This window comes from Buteo buteo, chromosome 17, assembly GCF_964188355.1.
Source record: "Buteo buteo chromosome 17, bButBut1.hap1.1, whole genome shotgun sequence".
Taxonomy (NCBI): Eukaryota; Metazoa; Chordata; class Aves; order Accipitriformes; family Accipitridae; genus Buteo; species Buteo buteo.
In genome coordinates, this window is record NC_134187.1 from 500,022 (window position 1) to 519,040 (window position 19,019).

The following is a 19,019-nucleotide window of genomic DNA, read 5'->3' on the forward strand; positions in this document are numbered from 1 at the left end:
GACACAAGGACATAACACGATGAGGACCTGTATATGCTACCATGACACCTTCAGGACTAGGACATAATACCACGTCATGCTCAAGACCAAGAAAAATGGAGGTGACACCATGAGGATCAGGACATGGAGCCATGTCACCCTCAGGACCAAGACACAAGGACATGACACGATGAGGACCTGGATATGCTGCCATGACACCCTCAGAACCTGGACAAATGGCCATGAAACCTTCAGGACCAGGACATACCGCCACAACGCTCTTAGGACGAGGACACAATGCCACGTCACCCTCAGGACCAAGAAAAATGGAGGTGACACCATGAGGACCTGGATACAATGCTATGGCCCCCTGAGGACCAAGACACAGGGAAATGACACCATGAGGACCTGGATACACTGCCATGACACCTTCAGGACCCGGATGAACGACCATGAAACCCTGAGGACCAGGACACATCACCACGAAGCCCTCAGGACCAGGACACAAAGCCACAACACCTACAGCAGCACGACACACGGCCATACACCCTCAGGACTGGAACATGGTGCCACGGTACCCTCAGGACAAGGACACGCTGGGATGTCACACAGCTGCCCCAGTCCCCATGTTGGTGAGGACACCCCCAGCGCAGAGCGGACACCGGAGCTGCCCGTCTTGCCTGGCTCGCTTGTGCTGCAGCGCTGCGGCGCGGGGCCAGCGTCGGGACCCCCTCCCTCCTGCCCGTCCCCATCGGCAGCGGGAACATTGACCAGCTGGCGTGTGCACGCGCGCGCGCTTGTGCAAGACAGGTGGACTCAGGGCCCGCGACAGCCGTGCACATGTGCGTGCGACAGGCAGAGCCAGCCACTGCGGCATGCGCTTGTGACAGGAAGGGACATGGCGCGTGACAACCGTGTGTGTGCGTGTACATGGCGGCAGGGACAGCCCGTGACGGGTGCTCGTGGGCGGTCGTACGCGTGCGCGTGTGCACAACAGGCAGAGCCGGGGACCACGACCTGCGTGCATGTGCATACAGGTGGAGCCAGGCCCTGTGACAACCCCGTGTGCAGACGCGTGTGCAAACATGACACACGCAAACGCGGCCCATGGTGAGTGTGAGAGTGGGAAAGAGTGTGACAGGCACAGCCGGAGCCCGTGACACACATGTGCGCGTGTCAGATGGGCAACGCCAACACTCGCAGGCGGGTGCGCGTATGCGACAGGCGGTGCCGACATGTGCGACAGGCGGGTGCGCGTGTGTGACAGGCGGTGCTGGTGCCCGCAGGAAACGTGCAGCCGGCCCCGGCTCGCGAGTGCAGCGACAGAGCGGCGAGCGTGCGTGAGCGTGAGACACGGGGGAGGACCGTCTGCGCCGGCACTCACCGGCACGCCGGGCCCGAGCGCGTGCCCGCGTGACAGACGGCGCCGACGTGAGCGCAGGAGACGGTGGTGCCGAGCGCGCGAGCAAGGCCGCTTGGCTGGGGATGGCGTCGCTGGTCCCTCGCCATGGCGCCAGCCCCGGGGCAGCCGCACGGCACGGCACGGCGTGGCACGGCGCGGGCTGGCGGCCGCGGGAGCGGGAGCGGGAGCAGAGTCAGAGCGAGAGGAGCAGCCCGGCCCGGCGGTTTCCGTGGCGAAGGAGAGTGAAAGTGCTGCTGCGTCACTGCAACAGCCGGGTGCGCGGCGCAGCTGCGGCAGGGTGGGCTCTGCCTCTGCCGCTCGCCCGGGCCCCGGTCAGCCCCGCTGCCGCCGAGCCGGGGAGCGCTCGGTTCCCCTCCCGGCTGTGCTCCCGGGGGGCACGTGCTCACCCCGTGCTGGTGCACGGGGGGCCCCATCCCTGGGGCTAGGCCCTCGCCAGCACGGCCCAGCGGAGCTGTACCGGCACCGTTCCTCCCTGGAGACCCCGTACGCTGCCCACGGGCGCGGGGTGCCTCACCCCTGCTCGCCCAGCACCGGTGGCCGAACGCCCTAAGGACAGACACCCGCTGCCGCTGCCTCCCGGTGTCGCCGGGGCCGGGAGCTGAGGCGGCGGCACCCGGCCCTGCTTCCTGTGCCCCGTGCTCGCCTCCGCAAGCTTGTACATCCCTGTGCCCCATGCTCGCCTCCGTGAGCTTGTGCATCCTGTGTCCCGTGCTCACTTCCACAAGCTTGCGCACCCCTGAGCCCTGCGCTCGCCTCCCTGTCCCCGTTCCTGCGCCGACCCACAGCAACGGCTCTGCAAGAAGCCGGGAGCGCTGGGGGCTTTGCAGGATCCCAAGGATCTGCATCCTAGGGATCGGGGAGAGGCCCCGGGTTTGCTCCCAGCCCAGCCATGCCCAACCCTGCCTGCCATCCCACCGGGGCTGGAGCAGGGCCCCCCCGTCTCTGCGGCAGCAATGCCAGGAAACGCGGCCACGCTGCGGAGGCAGGCAGCCCACCAGCACCTTTCCTGCACCGCCGCTCACCCCCACCTCTGCCTCAGACCTCCCAGCTCCCCACGGCACAGGAGGGCTGGGGTGCCAGGGGCTGGCGCGGTGCCGGGGTGGCACGGAGGGGAGCCGGCTGCAGGGACGCTTCTGTCTGTCCCCAGCAAACTACATGTCCCAGGATGCACCGTACGGTGGCAGGGTGCCAGGGAGCAAATGCCGAGCTGCCAGCCAGGTTTGACGTGAGCTGGGGTGCTCACGGTGCTGCCGGGGTGCCCGCCGTGCTGCCCACCCTTCCCTGCCCCGGCGACTGCTGCAAATGGGACCGGGGAGGGGACACCGAGGTGTGAGGCAGGAGCTCGGGGGGGGGGGGCAGCAGGTGGCGGAGGCGGCTTTGCTTTCCAGGGCTCCCCGGATTCATGCTGCCGCCGCCGCCTGCCGCTCCCCCACGGGGTGCGGGAGCCCCCTCCCCAGGCGTGCCCGGCAGTGGGGGGGGTGCGTGTGACGCTTACCATGGTGCATCCCCTCCGGCTGGCGCGCAGACCCCCGTCCGGCCGCCGCTCGCCCTTGCGCAGGCGCCTCCTCCCCGCGCTGGCGGCCGCGTCCCCGTGGCGGCGGGCGCTTCCTGCTCGGCCTGGCCGCCCCGGCTCGCTGGCAGAGTCACTTCCTCCGCTCGCTCGCTCGCTCGCCGGCTCAAGCCCCGGTGTGTGGGGGGCCAGGGGCCGTCGTGCCGAGGGGCCACGAGCGGAGCCGGGAAGGAGGAGACGTGCCGCTCCGCAACCCGCAGCGGGGAAGGGGCTGGCGAGGCAGGAGGGGTATTGGGGGCTGGGGGGGACCCTCGCAGGGTGTCTGGCATCACCGGCGGGGAGCCACGGCCGCGCCAGCGCAATGCCTGGCTGCCCACGGGGACGCAGGAAAGCGCTCCCAAATGCCCACCCGCTGTGCTGAGCTCGCACCGCGCAGCCCCTGGCCGCAGCGCCGGCTGGAGCCAGGCTGGCCCCGCTCCCACCCGGGGACGGTGCGGTGGTGTCACTCGCGCCGGCGATGTGCGCACACCAGGGCGGGGGCCACGGCACACCCACGCGCCGGGGACACACGAACAGCCACCGCCAGTCCCACGGGTGCCTGGCAGCCTCTCCCTGTGCTGGATGGCCTACCGGCTGCGGCAGGCGGCAAAGCCCGGTTCCTGGGGAGGGCACCGCTCAACCGAGCAGACACCGCTGCCATCGGGAGGGTGGAAGTGTCGTGCCAGGCCACCGCGCGGGAGCTCCCGGCCACAAGCGAGGGCGTGCGCGGGGTGACGGAGGCTGAAGGACAAACCTTGGCGTGCCTGGCCGACAGACACCGCAGCCCCGGGAGGCCTGGACACCGACCGCGGCAGTGGGACAGGCTGCAGGGACACCACGGTGTGCCTGGACGTGGCCCTGGAGCAGCGGAGGGAGCTGGCACCGTCGGCGAGATGGATGCCGGAGAGCAAAGTCCCCGGCTGGCGGAGGGGAGGGGGCTGCCAGCGCCGCCGTGCCTGCGCCTGGGCCTCGCGCTGGCTCTGGAAGTGATTGTGCGGCGCACGCTCCGCCTGCGTCCCACCGTGCCCGTGCACCGCCGGCGCCCCAACCGCCCCAGCCGGCCGGGGGCCTCAGGGCAGGAGGAGCGGCTGGAAGGGCCGGAGTTGGCTCAGAGGGGACGGGGCAGCCCGGAGCAAAGGGGAGGGAGGGAGACAGACAGACAAACTGAAGCGGAGCTCAGGGGCTGCACCCCAGCGCTGCACGCCGGAGCTCCTTGCCAGGGGCTGTAGCCGGAGGGACAGGCGGGGGTCCATCCCACGTCCCTCATGGAAACGGGCCGGGGGTCTCTGTCCCCACAGCAGGCTCCACGGCGAGTGTGAGGGGACCCGCTTCCCGCGGTGTCCCCCCGCCCTGTCCCCTGCCTGCCAGCATCTGCTGGCCTCCCTTGGGGTCCCCGGCTGCCGTCCCCCCAATGCGGTCCCGGGGCCGGGCTGCAGCTTGTGGTGGGGGCCCAGCCGCTCCCAGCCCCACTCCAGCCTCCCGCTCAGGGCCGCATCCTGGACACTGTGCTGAAAACAATCGCAGGGGCTGCGTGGGCTTCCCGGGAGGAAACGGGAAGGCCAGCAATGTGCTCCGGATTAGGCGGCTGCGGGGGCTGGCGAGGCACGGCTGCGGGGGGCTCGGGGTGGCTGCGGGGGGCTTGGCCCACTCCCCCCGTCGGGACAGTGCCCGGGGGGCCACGCAGGCGCGGGGGTGGCAGGAGCACGGTGGCATGCGCTCCCCTCGGGGCTGCGAGGCCACGGCGCCGGCACCGGGATTAACCATCACCGCCGGCCCCGCGGCCGGGGAGTACCACCCTGCCGGCACCACGTACCCTCTGCCAGGAGCTGTGCCGCCCCTTCCCCACGTAGGGCCGCGGCCGAGCAGAGCAGATGGAGGCTGACGTGCCGCGTGCCGCCCCGGCGCCGTGGCCCCGCTCCAGCCCCGCCCTTGGCAGCCCCTTCCCGCCAGCACGGCAGACCCCGGCCCACCGCGCTTTCAGGAAACAGGCGTCACCGCGCATCTGCCGTGGCACCCGCTCGGCCCCGGCTCCCTGCCCGCGGCGGGGGGCTCCCCAGGCCCTGCGGTGCTGCCGGACAATGCCAGGAAGCTGCGCTGGGCAGGCGGGTCCGTCCACATCGCAGTGGGACAGGGGGCACGTCGGAGGTTAACCCCGGGATGGGACAGGCACCGCGTCCCTTCGCACGACGGCCCACCGGGACAGGGACACGCAGGCCACCCGGCACCATGGCTGGCATGCCCTGGCATGGCACCCATCCGAAACCCGCCTCCCCGCACCCTTGTGCCTCCAGCCCCTCAACACCCGCCCCAGCCAAACCTGGTGCCCCGGCTCCACCGCTGCTGCTGCTTCCCTACCTGGGTCGGAACCGGACCCCGGCTCGCTGGGCCCCCCCGTGCCGCTGGCACGTCCCGGTGCTGCCACTCGGACACCGCCGCCGGGCCGGGGCGGCAGAGGGGAAGGGGAGGTCGGGACCCACCCTGCGGTCCTGCCCCTCCCCGGCCGCCCCGGCGCCCGTCCCCGTCCCCGGCGGCGGGTCTGCCTTCCTGCCCACCCACCCGCTTCCTCCGCGCCGGCCGGGCCCTGGGAACAAGCGTTGCCTTTCTCCCGCTCCCCTCCCCTCCGCTGGGCTCCCGCCAAGGACGCCGCTTTGCCGGGAGCCCGCCGGGCTGGACGGCCCCGTGCCGGCCCTGCTGCCTCGCTCGCTGCCGGGGTGACACCAGTGGGGCCTCGGCCACGGCGCGGGGGCTGGCTGCGCCGGAGATGTGTGCTGACGCTGGGGACCGGTCCCTGCAGAGGGATGGGGGACAGCCCTGATGCACCGCAGCCCGTGGGGAGCCTCGTGCCGACCCCGGTGCCGGAGCACCAGCGGCAGCTCCAAACCCGCAGGGCGTGGGGAGCTGCCAGGCGAGGGGACAGGGGATGGGGCAGCCCCTGGGCCATGTCCCCTCTGCCAGGGGGAAGGTCTCGGGAGAGCCGCTGCCATCCACGGCACCGTCCACATTGCCGCTGGTGTCCCACTGCTGAGCCCCTGCCGGGCCCAGCTGGGGCTGGGGGCACTGGTCTTGGAGGCACGGCATGGCATGGTTCGGCAAGGCGTGGTTCAGCACGGCCCGGCACGGCTCAACGTGGCATGGCATGGCTCAACGTGGCACGGCGCACCACAGGACAGCACGGTATGGCCCGGCACGGCTCGGCACAGCTCAGAACGGTACGGCTCGGCGTGGCACGGCATGGCTCACAGATACCGTGATACCTGTCCCTGCAGGGCCATCCCCAGCCAGACCCCCTAGCTGCCCCCCTGGCAGGGCGGGGGTCTGGGGAGGCCACCCGCCTTGGCCAACAGCATCACACCCCAGGCAAAATACCTCTGACACCTGGGAAAACAGAGGGGCCGGTTACCCCCACCAGGCAGGGCTCCCCCCACCCTGCCCGCTCTGCCCGGCAGCTGCTGGCTCCTGCCAGGGTCTGTCTCTGCCTGTCCCCGTGCCCGCTGCTCAGCACCGCTGCCCCCCGCTCCGGCGTGGGCAGGCCTGCCTGTACCAGGGGTCGGCATCTCCTCCTCCCGCCTCCCTGCCAGCTCCTGCCTGTCCTCTGCACCCCACTGAGCACCCTGCGGGGTCCTGGCCCTGATGGGGGTCTCGGGGCTGAGCTCCCCACCCCATGGATGTGCTAGGAAGGGAAGGCAGCAGCAGCATGGGTCCTCAGTGCCCAGACCCCCTGCCAGTCCCACATCGAGCCCCCCTCATGCCGGCAAGCTCCATCCCCAAGCAGGGCTCATGTCCCTGCCCCAGGCGCAGGCTGAGGTGGGTGCTCAGCACCCTCCTGCAACACATCTGCCTGATGGGTCCCTGCGAGCAGGGTCCTGGGCACCCTCGGCCAGTCCCCCAGGAGCCAGCACGCTCGCTCAGGGTCCCCACGCCACACACCGGCTCCCCTCCACCGCAGCCTGGTGCCCCTGTCCAGGGGCTGCTCCTGCAGCCACCGGCACCGCGGGGCTCTCCAGCGGGGAGGATATTTTTAGCAGTTCACACCCGGCTGGGGCTTTCCCCGGCCTCCTGGCAGTGCCCACGGGGCTGTGGGGCTTGCCAGCTCCACTTGCTTGGCAGCGGGAGCCACTGGCCGGCCGGCGGGCCGGCGCCGTGCACGGGGCAGGTGCGGCATGCGGGAGCATGCAGCAAGTGCACATGGGACGGGCACTCGCCGCGAGCCGGCCGGCTCTTCTGCAGGAGGCACTGGGAGGTGCCTGGCATCGGGGCACCGCTGCCATCCATCCATCCTGCTCCGGACCCGCCATACTGGGGGGGGGCTGCTCCCGGGGCTGCCTGCTCGGATGGCCAGAGACCTCCTGGTTCCCAGGCTCCGTCTGTTCCCGATGACTTTCCCCATTTGTTCCCGTGCCAGCATTGTTCTTCCATCGAAACGGCTCCCCCCGCCCCGGCACGTACCTCCCGCCCCACCAGATTTACAGCCAGCTTTCGGAGCCCGGCTGCCTGCTCCCCTGCCGGCTCCCAGCCCCGCGCCCCATCGTGCCCCATCGCACCCCCGCCCGCCCCAGGCGATGCCGTCCTGGCTTCCCCAGCCCCGCTGCCACGACTGCACGGATCAGGACAGGCAACAAGGATCTGGACACGTCAAAGTGCAGGATTAACCCTTTCTGCAGCCGGAAACCTTTGCAAAAAGGTTTTGCAACCTTCTAGCAGTGAAGGTGCCCCGGCCCCGCTCGTCTCCCCACCAGGGAGCTCTGCCCCTACGTCCCCTCCCGCGGAGCCAGGGGATGGGGATGCTGCCCGAGCCCTGCCTGCGCCTGGGACCAGGGTGACAATGTGCACCTTCCCTCCGGGGCTTCAGCATCGAAAGGAACCTCCGCTCCTCCTCCGAACACCGAATTCACGGTGGAACCAGCAGCCGGCGGCACGACATCCGGCCAGCTGACAGGGAGGAAGCCACCATGGCTCCTCAACCAGCACCATGACAGGCCACGGCTGGAGGGGGCCAAGCCACCGCCTCCACGAGTGCCTCTCCCAGCCCTGGCTACCCTGTCCCGGTGCCCCACCAGAGCTGGCTGCCGCCCAAAGCCCCGAGCACCCCATCACCCCGCAGCACCCCCGCCGTGGGCACGGCGGCCTGTGAGCACCGCGGCGCTCTCCCGTGCCTGCCCCTCGGCCAGCGGCACCGCCGGGGCCCCGCGAGGTGCTCCCCGGGATGAGCCGTTTCAGCTGCTTTGGCGCACAGCAGGCTGCCAACCCGGCCAGCTGGGCTAGCGAGCCGGGAGCTTGCCGAGCCCTGCACGCTTAAGAGTGGGCATCGCCTGCGCGGCAGGAGCCGGGGAAGCTGGCGGGGGCTCGGCCCCCCGCACTCGCATCCGCCTTGTTATTGCAGCTGCTGGCGCGAGCCTGGGAGCCGCGTATCATTGCCCGGGGAGGCTCCGCTCCCCATGTCCAGCCGGCCCCAGCAGCCGGAGGAGGACTGAGCAGCTTCGGGGACGGGGGGGGGACACACGGGGGTGCCAGCCCCCCACCAGACGGAGAGCTAATGCACAGCGGGGCCTCGACCGAAGCTGCACCGAGCGGAACGCTGCTGCCACCAGGCACAGGAGGGGCTTGCCGGGGGCCGCGGGGAGGGGGCAGCAGTGGGGGCCGGGGGGGGGGAACGCTCCCCTCCTGCCGCTACGCCGCCCTTGGGCTCTCCTCCCGGCCGGAGGCTGCTGGGGCCGTGAGCGAGCGGCCGCGTGCCCCGGCACGCAGGGGAGGCGGGCCGGCCCGCGGCACGCCGGGAGCCGTAGTCTCCCGCCAGCGCGGCACGTCCGCCGGGCGGCGGGGCGGGACGGCCCCGTGGGGGGACGCCCCGCCGCCCCCCACCTGGCCCCCGCGCCCGGCGCCCGCTGGCTCACCTGGGCATGCTTGCGCTTCCGCCCGGGCCGCCCGGCTTTCCTCATGGGCGTCCCCGGCTCCTGCTTCTCCTCCTTGCTCTGGTTCTCCTCGGGCTCCTCTTCCCCCTGCGAGCCGGAGACAGAGAGGACGGTTACGCCGCCAGCCCCGGGGCCGGGCAGCCCCGGGTCCTGGGCACGGCTCCGCTCCCGCTCGGCGCTGGGATCGCCGGCACCGTGGGTGCACCGCAGAGGGCCGTGCGTGGCCGAGCGCCTGGCCGGCGAGGCAGAGCGCTGCCGGCATCACCAGGCCAGCGGCCCCCAGGGCACCGTTAGAAGGGCGACTGCGGCTCCTGCCAGGGCGTGGGCCGCGGCGTGAGCTGCCGTGGGGCTGGGTGCCTTCACCGGGTGAGCCCTCCTGCACCGTGGCCCTGTGCGGTGGCTGGCTCGGGGGTATGCGCCTGCTCCCGCAACCCACCGGAGCCCTGCGTGCGTGGGGCTGGGGGCTCCTGCACCGCAGCATGCGGAAAGGGCTGCGTGGGCCCCACGGCGTGGCACGGCACGGCGCAGCACAGCAGGCCTGCAAGGAGCCATGCGGCTCCCTGGGGACGAGGGCAGGCAGCAGGAGCCAGGGCGCCCTCCGAGCAGGCAGGCAGCTGCCTGCTTCACGGTGCCGCCTCCGGCGCGGGCGATTCGGGGGACCGCGCGCCCCTCTCCGCGCTCTGCCCCGGAGCAGCTGCCGGCGCCCCGCCGCCCCGTCCCCCCTCCCCGGCGCCGTGCCCCAGCCCCGGGTGCTGTCAGGGCGCACGCGCCAGCACGGGCGGCGGAGCAGGAACGAGGCCCCGGGAAATAAACCTGCTCCCCGCGCTGGGGCCGCAGCAGCCGCCTGAGGACCGCGGCGTGCCGGGGGCCCCCCCTTCCCCGCTCGGGGGGCCCGCACCCAGCGCCGCGGCACGGCAGGGGGATGCGCATGCGGGGCGAGGGCTGCGCCGGGTCCCCGGCGTGTCCCACGGCGGCGGTGGCGGCAGCGGGGCCGGTTTCACCTGAGCCCCAGAAGATCCCGGCGGTGGCAGCAGCCAAGGCAGGAAGAGGCCGCGGAGGGGGGAGCGGGGGAAGGAGGAGAGGCCGGCGGGGGGCTGGCGAGGGAGAGGCCGGGGAGGGGATGGGGCTGGCAGCCAGACAGCGCCGACATCCAGCTGCACTCGCACGGCCCCGCAGGCGCCAGCCCCGGCCGCATTCCTGCCCGCCGCTGCCCTCCTTCCCCCTTGGGCCGGGGCAGTTGCAGGTAGCGCTGCCCACAGCACCGCCGCGCTGCAGCCGGCACGTTCCCGCGGGGGTCCAGTCCAAAGGTCCTGTGGAGTTGGGACGTGCCATGCCCCGTGGCCGTGGTGCCCCATGGCTGCGGTGCCCCATGGCCACGGTCCCCCAGACCAGCTCCCTCCGTGCCGCCCACCGTCCGCCCACCCAAACCCAGCCTGCGTCGCCCCGTGCCCCCGTCTCCCCCCGCCTGGGGCCGTGCATGTGGGATTGCACGGGAGCCACGTGCCGGTTTGTCCCCAGCCACTATGGCGGCCTGCCGGGACCACACTCGCCCCAGCCCCGTCGCCGTGTGCCACTCGCCTGCGCGTGGGGCAGGGCAGCCCCCAGCCCCCTGCCAGCCCCGCGATGACCGTGCCCAGGCCCGGCACCCACCGGCACCGCGCCACGGACCGGGAAGCCAGGGCCGAGCAAGGAGAGGCGGCACCTCGGCACCCGGGAGCTCAGCCCTGGGCCAAGCCCCGCTCCCCACACGGTCCTGGGCGGAAAGTTTTGGGACGGGTCCAAGGACGACGTCAGGATCACGGTTCCAGCTCCGTCCCGACGCAGGAGCCAAACGGGGTCCCCGGGGTGGGGGGGGGAATCCTGGGTGTCCCTGCCCTGCAGGCCCGCTGGTGGGGGGAACAGAGCGAAGCCCCCCCTCGCCACGGCCACAGGGACCCGCCTTGCCAAACCACGCGGCGCTGCACTTTGTCCCAGCTGGAGCCGCCTCCGGGTGTTCGGTCCCGGTCCCACAGTGCCGGGACGGCCCTGCAGCCGTACAGCCTGTCCCTGCGGTGAGGCCGCGCTTCATCCAGCGCCACGGGGAAACGAGCGGCTCCTGCCACCGCTGCCAGTGCCGGGGCACCCGGCAGCGCCAAGGAGCCTGGGGGGGCCCAGCCCAGCCCCGCTGCCGGCAGCAGGAATGCCATGGCAGAGGCGAGCCCCCCGACACCCGTCCCCTTGCTGATGGTGCCACCCCGGGCGCCGGTGCACGGCTCCAGCCAGCTGCCCCACGCCGCGCGCCGACTTTGGCCAGGCCCCGGCAGTGTTTACGCTGGACGTAAAGGAAAGGTACGGCGGGGTGTCAAGTGCACGGCGCTGGCACACAGCCTGTGCCGGGCAGCCGATCCTCCTGCGGCTGGGGGAGGATGCGGCCGGGGAGCACCTGGTGGGTGCCAGTGAGGCGAGGGGGGCCCTGGGGAGTGCTCTGCAGGGTGCCCAGGCAATGTCGCCTTTCGGGGGGGCTGCAGTCCCCTGGGGGGGGTGTCTGTGCTGCTCCAGCCCCGTCTCACCACCCAAGTGGCAGCAGCAGGCACTGCTGTGATTCCTCCCATGGCCTGGGCCCGGCCCTGCCCTGTGCTGGCGAGACGGTGCTGGGCACAGTGCCCTGCCTGCAAAAGCAGCGGCCAGCTCCTGCCGTGGTGTGTGGGACCCTCCGGCGCTGCCCCTGGCACTGCCCCTGGCCCCCCAGGATCGGTGCCGAGGGCTCCATTCTGCTCCCCACACCGCTGCACGCACCCGGCACGTAGAACACCGGTGGGGCAGCTGGCTTGAAGGACGCTGCGGTGGTGGGGGGGGGGGGGCAGCGGGGGTCCCCGCTGCAGAAACAGGAGGTGCCCCCAGCGCGCACGGGGACAAGGCGAGCGCCCCGCGAGCCGGCCCCACCGGTGCAAACATGGGGCAGCCCTGCCACGAGGCTCAGCACGGTGTCCGCAGCGCTGAGCTGGGGAACGCGGAGCCTGGGACAGCACCGGGGCTGCAGGGACCCCCCAGGGCGCGGCTGGCACCCCAAAAGTGGGGCAAGTGCCTGAGAAGCAGGGATGCAGCCCAGGCGCGAGCAGGGCTGGTGCAAAGGGCTGCGAGGGGTATCTGCTCCCCTCGGCCCGGTGCAGGGGTGCCGGTGCCGCAGCCCCTCGCTGCCTGCAGCCAGCTCGGAGCTGAGTCATCTCCCCATACATCACCCCGCTCCCCTTCTCCCCAGGGCTCGGCCAGGCGCGGGGCTGCGTGGCGCGTCCCCGATGCACCGCGCTCCTGCGCTGCGCTCCTGCGCCGCTGCCAAGCAACAACCCAGAGGGAAACCACCGCCGAGGAGGAGAGCTGCTGCATGACGCAGTGCTGGCTCCGCAGCTGCTGCACCGGGTCCCAGCTCCCGGCTGCGCCGGGCCGGCAGCGAGGCGGAAGCAGGGAGCCCTTGGTAGTGGGGGGAAACCAGCCCGGTGGGGCGGGAGAAGGTGGGTGCACAGACACCCCCCACCTTGCACGGGAGCTGGAGCTCAGCCTCGCCGGGTCTGTGCCGAAGGCAGCCGGCACTGCCGCGACCCACAGTGCCACGGGCATCAGGGGATGGCCTCGTCCTCCTGGCCCCGCAGGCAGCGCGCGTCCCTTCGGCAGAGGTGACCTCCACGCGTGGCCGCGTCCCGGCGGGGTCAGGCCAGGACAGCGCTCAGACGGGCGCGCTCACAGCGTGCTCGCTGCCAGCCCACGTGGGTCGCTGGCACCGCAGGGACCGGCACCGGTTCTGCTTTCGAGGGTGAGCAGAGCTGCATCGCAGGCACTGGTTTCTCCCACGGCTCTTCCAGGCGGTCCCTCTGGCACCGCGGCCCTGCGCCCCGCTCTCCAAGTCAGCTCTGCCACGCACCTCCAGAACAACACCAAAACACAGGGTGGGCTGCCGCGTCCACCTCCTGAGGGCTGCCCTGCCGCCTCGCTCATACTCCCGGTGCCATGACCCACGCAGGTGGGCTCGGCCCCATGCACACGCTCCGGCATAACCCGCCATGGGGGAAAGCACGAGACCGACTGACCGACCTCAGGTTTACTCATACCCGCCAGCCGTACCAAGAACATGCCGGGCACTTCCCAACGGACACGGGGATCAGCCCCTCCAGCAGCCGGGAGCGATGGCCAGAGGACAGGGAGCACCAGCGCAGGAGGCACGGCGCAGCCGCCACGGCTGAGCCAGCCCAGAGGAACTCAGATGACCCCGACCCTGCGCTGCCCGCAGCGGGACAGCATCCAGCTGGCTGCCAGCCCCGGTCCCCACGCCTTGACCAGGGCAGGCCCTGTCCCTGCACCCGCCGATACGCTTCTCCTCTCCACGGGAAGAGCAATGCCTTTGCCGGCACCGGGAGCAGCCGCACCGGTCCAGCATGTCCTCGTGCGGCGAGGACGCCAGGGAGCACCGAGGATGCGGTCAGAGCCTGCCGCCCGCCCTGGCTCAGGCCTCCCCAAAACCAGCACAGCCCCTCGCCTGCCCTGCCCTACATCCACGTTGCACCCCCAGCCCCCCGCCTGGCCCCCGCTCAGCCCCGCTCCGTCCCGCAGCAGGCAGGGTGGTTTGGGGCACAGCCCTCCCTGCAGAGCCGCTCTTCGGCTGGCGAGGCAGGGGGGACACGTCCCGGGGATGGGGGTCCATCCGCCGGGGCCACGAGCCCCTCGCACGGTACAGCGATGAGAAGGCGAGCGTGCACCGAGTGCCACTTGGCACGGAAGGGGGTCCTGCCTGAGCCCGAGCGTTGCACATGGGGAGGCAGGAGGAGGTGCAGCGACCCCTGAGCCCCCGCAGCAGGCGGGACCCCCACGTGGGGGGAGCAGGACTGGCACAAGGGCCCGAGCCCGGCAGCGGTGAGGCTATGGGGCCACCTCTTGATTCACGCCCCGCGTCCCCTTCCCGCTGCCCCACAGCCCAGGACACGTACCCACCACGCGCCCCATCGCCACCCACCCAGCCCCAGAGCCGGGGCAGCCCCCAGCCTTGGGGATGCCCCCCCGACCCTGTGCTCTCTGCCATTGCGGCAGCCCCCTCCCCGCAGCTGGGCCTGCCCCGGCCCTGGCCCTGGCCGCCGCCGGGAGGTGACGGCAGGACTCCGCTTCCCCGTCCCCTCCCCGCGCTCCCCCACCGCCAGGAATAGCTCAATCCTCGCTAATCCCGGCTGCGGCTCAGGGCTCCCCCCGCCCGGCACCGCGCTCCCCACTGCAGCGAGGGGGGAAGCGGGGCCGGCACGCGGCGGTGGCGACCCCGCACCCCCTTTTCCCGCACGCCTGCCAAGCCAGCGTTGGCCAGGAATGAACTGGACCCCCTGGAGCCCACCGCTGCCCTGGCACCGGCAGGAGCAGCGCCAAGCCCAGCGACGGGGACGGCGGCGGCGCGAGCAGGGCCCCCCCCCCCCCGGCAGCCCCCCGCCTGCCGAGAGCCGGCAGAGCCGCGGCGGGACCCTACCTTGTGCGTGTCAAGCGCCTCGCGGTTCGGAGCGGGGCTGCTGGCGTCGAGGGTCCCGCTGGACGGCATGGTGGGGAGCGAGGGCAGGCGCCTGGGACCGTCGCCTCTTCAGCACCAAAGCGGACCCCGCCGCCGCCGCGCTCCGGCTCTCTGCGCCGAGGAGGGGGTCCGGGAGCCGTCGCCCGCCGCAGCGGCCAGCCCCTGCGTCCTGCCGCCTGCCTGGATCCTCCTGCCCCTGCGGGAAGCAGAGAGGGCCGGGGTGAAGGGGGAGCGCCGGCCCTGCCGCCCCCCGCCCGCCGCACCGCGCCCCGGCCCCCGGCAATTATTAACACGCCACAACCTTGACTCAGCCGGGCTGGGCCAGGCCGTTGTCCCCGGCATCGCCTCCGGCCGGCGGCGGAGCCCCAGCCCGCGCCGCTGCGGGGTGCTCGGTGCGGGGTGCACGGCACAAGGTGCACAGGGCTGGCGCAGCGGCGCTGGGCGCACGGGGCACGGCGTGGTGCGGGGTGCACGGCGCGCAGCGTGGGGTGCAGGGTGCGGGGCGTGCGTCGCGCAGCGCAGGGTGCACAGCGCAGGGTGCACAGCCCGGGGTGCGCGGCGCACAGGGTGGGGCGCATTCTGCAGGGCGCAGAGTGCGCGGGGTAGAGCGTGGGGCGCTTTGCAGGGTGCGCAGTGCGGGGTGCAGGTTGCGGGGTGCAGGGTGCGGGGTGCGTTCCGCAGGGTGCGGGGTGCAGGCAGGGGCTGCGGAGGAGGCGTCAGCCCCAGCACCTGTTGCTATGGCAAACGCTGCCTGCATTAGCCATGGCCGAGGCTGCTGTTGCCTTTGGCACCGGAGCTGCAATTTGTTTCTAGAGCTTTCCAGCCGCAGCCCGTTCCCAGCCGGCGGGGTGGGGGGCTGCCGGGCGGGCAGGGCCGCTGCTGCTAGGAACAGAAACTCAAAACCCGACACGTTCCTCCCGTCCCCACGGCTGCCTGCAGCGGGGGGCTGCCTGCGGGGCTGGGGGGGGGGGGGGGCTGGCCCCCGCCAGGGCTGCAGCCTCCCCTGCCCCCGCGGCAGCACCGCCGCATGCATGGGGACCCCGGGGGGCTCAGGGTGCTGGGCACGGGGCCAGAGGGTGGGAGATGGGTGGGAGCTCCACCGTCCCTGCCCCGGCTCTCCCCCCCTGCCCCAGCACGGCCCCTCTGGCAGGGGTGGGACGCGGGCAGGGGGTGCGGGCAGGGGGGGTGGGATGGTGGCGTGGGGTGCGGGCTGGGGTGCAGGGTGCGGGCTGGGGGTGCAAGCCGGGAGCGTGGGATGCGGGTGCAGGATGCGGGCTGGGGGTGCTGGGTGCAGGATGGGACCTGGGGGTGTGGGCTGGGGGTGCAGCAAGCAGGATGGGGACATGGGGTGAGGGCTGGGGGTGCAGTCTGCCCCCCTCCCCCACCACGCACAGCCCCGTGCCAACTAGTGGGAGCCAGGGAAGGGCTTCCCCGTCCGTCTCCTTTGCCAGCGCGGGGAGCCCCTGGGGGAGGTCCCGTCCCTGGCCCCATCCCAGGGCACCGTCCCCACCAGCCCTCTGCGGCGCAGGGCCTGCGCCTGATCCCCGCGGAACCCCTTTGCCCCCAGCCTGGCAGGCTTGGCCCCCGCCACTGCCAACCTCTGCCCCGCACCGGCACCCGGGGCACCGCGGTGCCCCTCAGTGCGGGGCCGGGACTGGCACCGAGCACCCCCAGCACCCACATGGCACCGCTTCAGGCACCCGTCTGGCAGCTGCTGTGCGCCAGCACCACGGCACACCGTTCAGCACAGCTCGGCACCCCGTTTGGCACGGCACGGCGCAGCATGCCGTTCGGCACAGCCCGTTGCGCCATCTCGGCCCCGCGTCCCTCCCTGCGAGCTGCCTCCCCGGGGTGCTGCTTGCGGGGCCAGCGGCTGGCGGAGGCCTGTCCCACCCCCCCCACCCCCCCGAGCCCCCAGCCCCGCTCCCACCGTGCTGTGCCTCAGCAAAGTCCCAGCTGCGGGCACGGGAGGACACGTGCCGCTGGGAAGCGCCCGGGGACACCCCGGCTGCACCCAGGCACCTCCGCGGCAGGGGCACCCCAGACACCCTGGCGGGCCCCCCCCGTGCCCAAAAGAGGGTGCTGGTGTCCCCGGGGGAGCCCGGCATGTCCCTGCCTGCACTGCCCTGCAGTGCTGCTGCCGGCGCCTGCCTCAACATCCCTGCAGCCCTAGAAAATGGCTCGGCGGCCCCCGGCCCCCCAGGCTGGCCCCACCACACCGGGGTCCCTCCGGCAGCCCCGGGGGTGGGTGAACCACCCCCCCCCACCCCCGGCATCGCCGGTGCCCGGGGAGCGCACGGCCGTGAGCCGCCCCGCTTGGCGCTGCCGAAGGGCCAGCTCGCGCGCTTTGATTCGCTTCCAGCAAACATGGTCTCCAAACGCACTAAAAATAGTTGGGCTGCGTACAAACCCCGCGGCAGCCCCGGGCCGGCGGCCGCCGAACAAAGACGGGGAGAAGCCGGCGGCACCGGCTGCCTCCCGCTCCCCCAGCCCCACCGCCGGCCCCGCGGGGTGAGCGTGGCCCCGCCGGGAGGGTACGTGCGGGTATCGCCACGGCCCCCGGCTCCGGTCCCGCTCCCCCGCGCTCTTACCCGGTTGAGGCTCGCCCACCGCAGCGGGACGGGACGGGGGGCTGCGGCGCCGTGCCCCCGCGCTAGGCCGCCGAGACCCTCCTCCTGCAGCGCCGGGGCATCCCCTCGCCGATGCGGTGGCTTGGCGGCAGTGGGGGGGACAGACCCTCGTCCGGCGCTCGCCGCCGAAGCGCGGGGAGGGACTCGCTGCGCTCTCTCCTGCCTCCCTATTTAACTGCTCGGGCTGACCTTACGGCTGACGGTAAGCGGGGGAACCGGCAGCCCCAACCCGCGCCGTGCCGCTCCCGCACGGCAGGGCCCCGGCGAGTCACGCTCGCCGCGCGGCAGAGGCGTTTCAAAGTAGGTTACCTGCGATGGATGGATGAGACACGCGGCATTGACAAAAAAAAAAAAATCCCCCCCCCCCCCCCCCCCCAAAACCCGCCTTTTTTATATTTAGGGACCTCGCCAGCGCCCACCGGTGCCGTGCCGCAGCCGGGAACCCGCAGAAACCCAAACGGCCATTTTAGGTGACGGCGAGCAGGGTCCCCGACAGCCCCCCGTGCCGGTGGCGGGTGACACCTTCACCGCAGTCCCCCCGTCCTGTCCTAACGTGACCCTGCGTGCAGCATCCCCCGGCGCGGCGACACCCACCGGGCTTGGACGGGGTCCCTCGCGCGTCCCCACCGCCAAAGGTGGTGGGGACGCGCGAGGGACCCCGTCCAAACGCCTCTCCCGTGACAAGTGCCGCAGCGTATTATTATTGTTGTTGTCACTTTGAGTCACCGCCACCCCCGGGCAGCCGCGCTCCTCCTCCTCCTCCTCCTCCTCCTCCCCAGCGCCGGGGAAGAAGTTCAGGATTGACTCAGAGGGGACGGGAGCCGCGGCCGTGAGTCACCCCCCACCCCCTGCGCCCCCCACCCCTGACTCACGGCGGGGCGCTCCCCCCCACCCACAGCCCCCCCGCGGCGTGGGTGCTGCTGGCAGGGGCAACCGGGGACGGGGTGGTGGGTGTCCCCCGGGGCCCAAAATTTAGCCGAGCGGCGGCAGCTCCCCTGCGATCGCCTCCGACAGATGGTTGCGCCGAAACCACCGTCGCGGGCAAAGAGTTGACCTCATCCCCCGTAATTATAACTTACGAGCAAAATATTTGGCCACGCTGCTCGGGGGTGCACGTGGCGGGCAGGGAAGCAGCTGCCCGCCCGGCCACACGTGCAGCAGCTCCTGCCCTCGCTGCAGCCGCCTGGGAACTGCTGCCGGCTCCCGTGGGGGTTTTGAAGGGACGAGGCGCCGGCGGGCGCCCTCTGCTCCCAAAAATAGATGCGGCGTGGAGGGGGGACCCCAGGTTGGTTGGCACGACGGAACCAGCCCCATGCTGCACCCCGGGGAGCGATGCACTGCACGACACTGCACCCCCAGGAGCGATGCGCTGCCCTGCGCTGCTAAGCCACGCCACGACCACACCGAAACACAGGCTGCTGCCCCAAAGAGAGCCGGACCCTGCAAAGCGGAAGCACTAGCAAGGGCCGGGGTCAGATGAAACGGCCCGTGGGACGGGACGGGACGGTCACGTGCGCGGGACACCCCAGCACCGGGACGTGGTGCTCTTTTGTAGGCGGGACGGTGCAAACCCGGCGGGGTTCATAAAGGAGCTGCGGGCGAGCTCCAGAGCTCCGGGAACGCCTCGCCGCAGAGAGCCGAGGAGCTTGACATGCTCAGCTTCTTGGGGAAAAAAAAGGCCGAGAGATGATGTGATTACGGTGAGCAAGTGCCGCTGTGGGCAGAGCCCCGGGCACCACGGAAACCCTCCAGCTGGCAGCGGAGCAGGGCCGGGAGCTGAGCCGGGGCGATTCAAACTGGCAATCAGGTACGGGCTTTGAACTGGGAAGGGCGGTTAACCGCAGGAACAGGCCCAACCGGCGGCAGCGCGTTCCCGCGCGTGCCGAGCCCCACGGCGGGAGCGCGGTGCGGAAGCGGGACGGCGGCTCGGCCCGACGCCCCTTCTGGCCCCAGCTGCTGGGTTAGGCGAGTTTTCCCCGGTGCGGCCCCACGTGCCGCTGCCCCATGCTGCGAC

General features: G+C 72.3%; 1 protein-coding gene across 2 annotated transcripts in view; it reads right to left on the minus strand.

Annotated features, from left to right (window-relative positions):
• DNMT3A (DNA methyltransferase 3 alpha) overlaps positions 1–19,019 on the minus strand; it is a 44,640-nt gene that overhangs the window by 23,292 nt on the left and 2,329 nt on the right. For both annotated transcript variants that reach the window (XM_075048826.1, XM_075048825.1), the window contains exons 2-3: positions 14,337–14,571; positions 8,843–8,947 (exon numbers count right to left, since the gene is read on the minus strand). In XM_075048826.1, coding sequence (XP_074904927.1) covers positions 8,843–8,947; positions 14,337–14,405 — 174 coding nt within the window. In that variant the 5' untranslated portion in view covers positions 14,406–14,571. The remainder of the gene's footprint in view (positions 1–8,842; positions 8,948–14,336; positions 14,572–19,019) is intronic.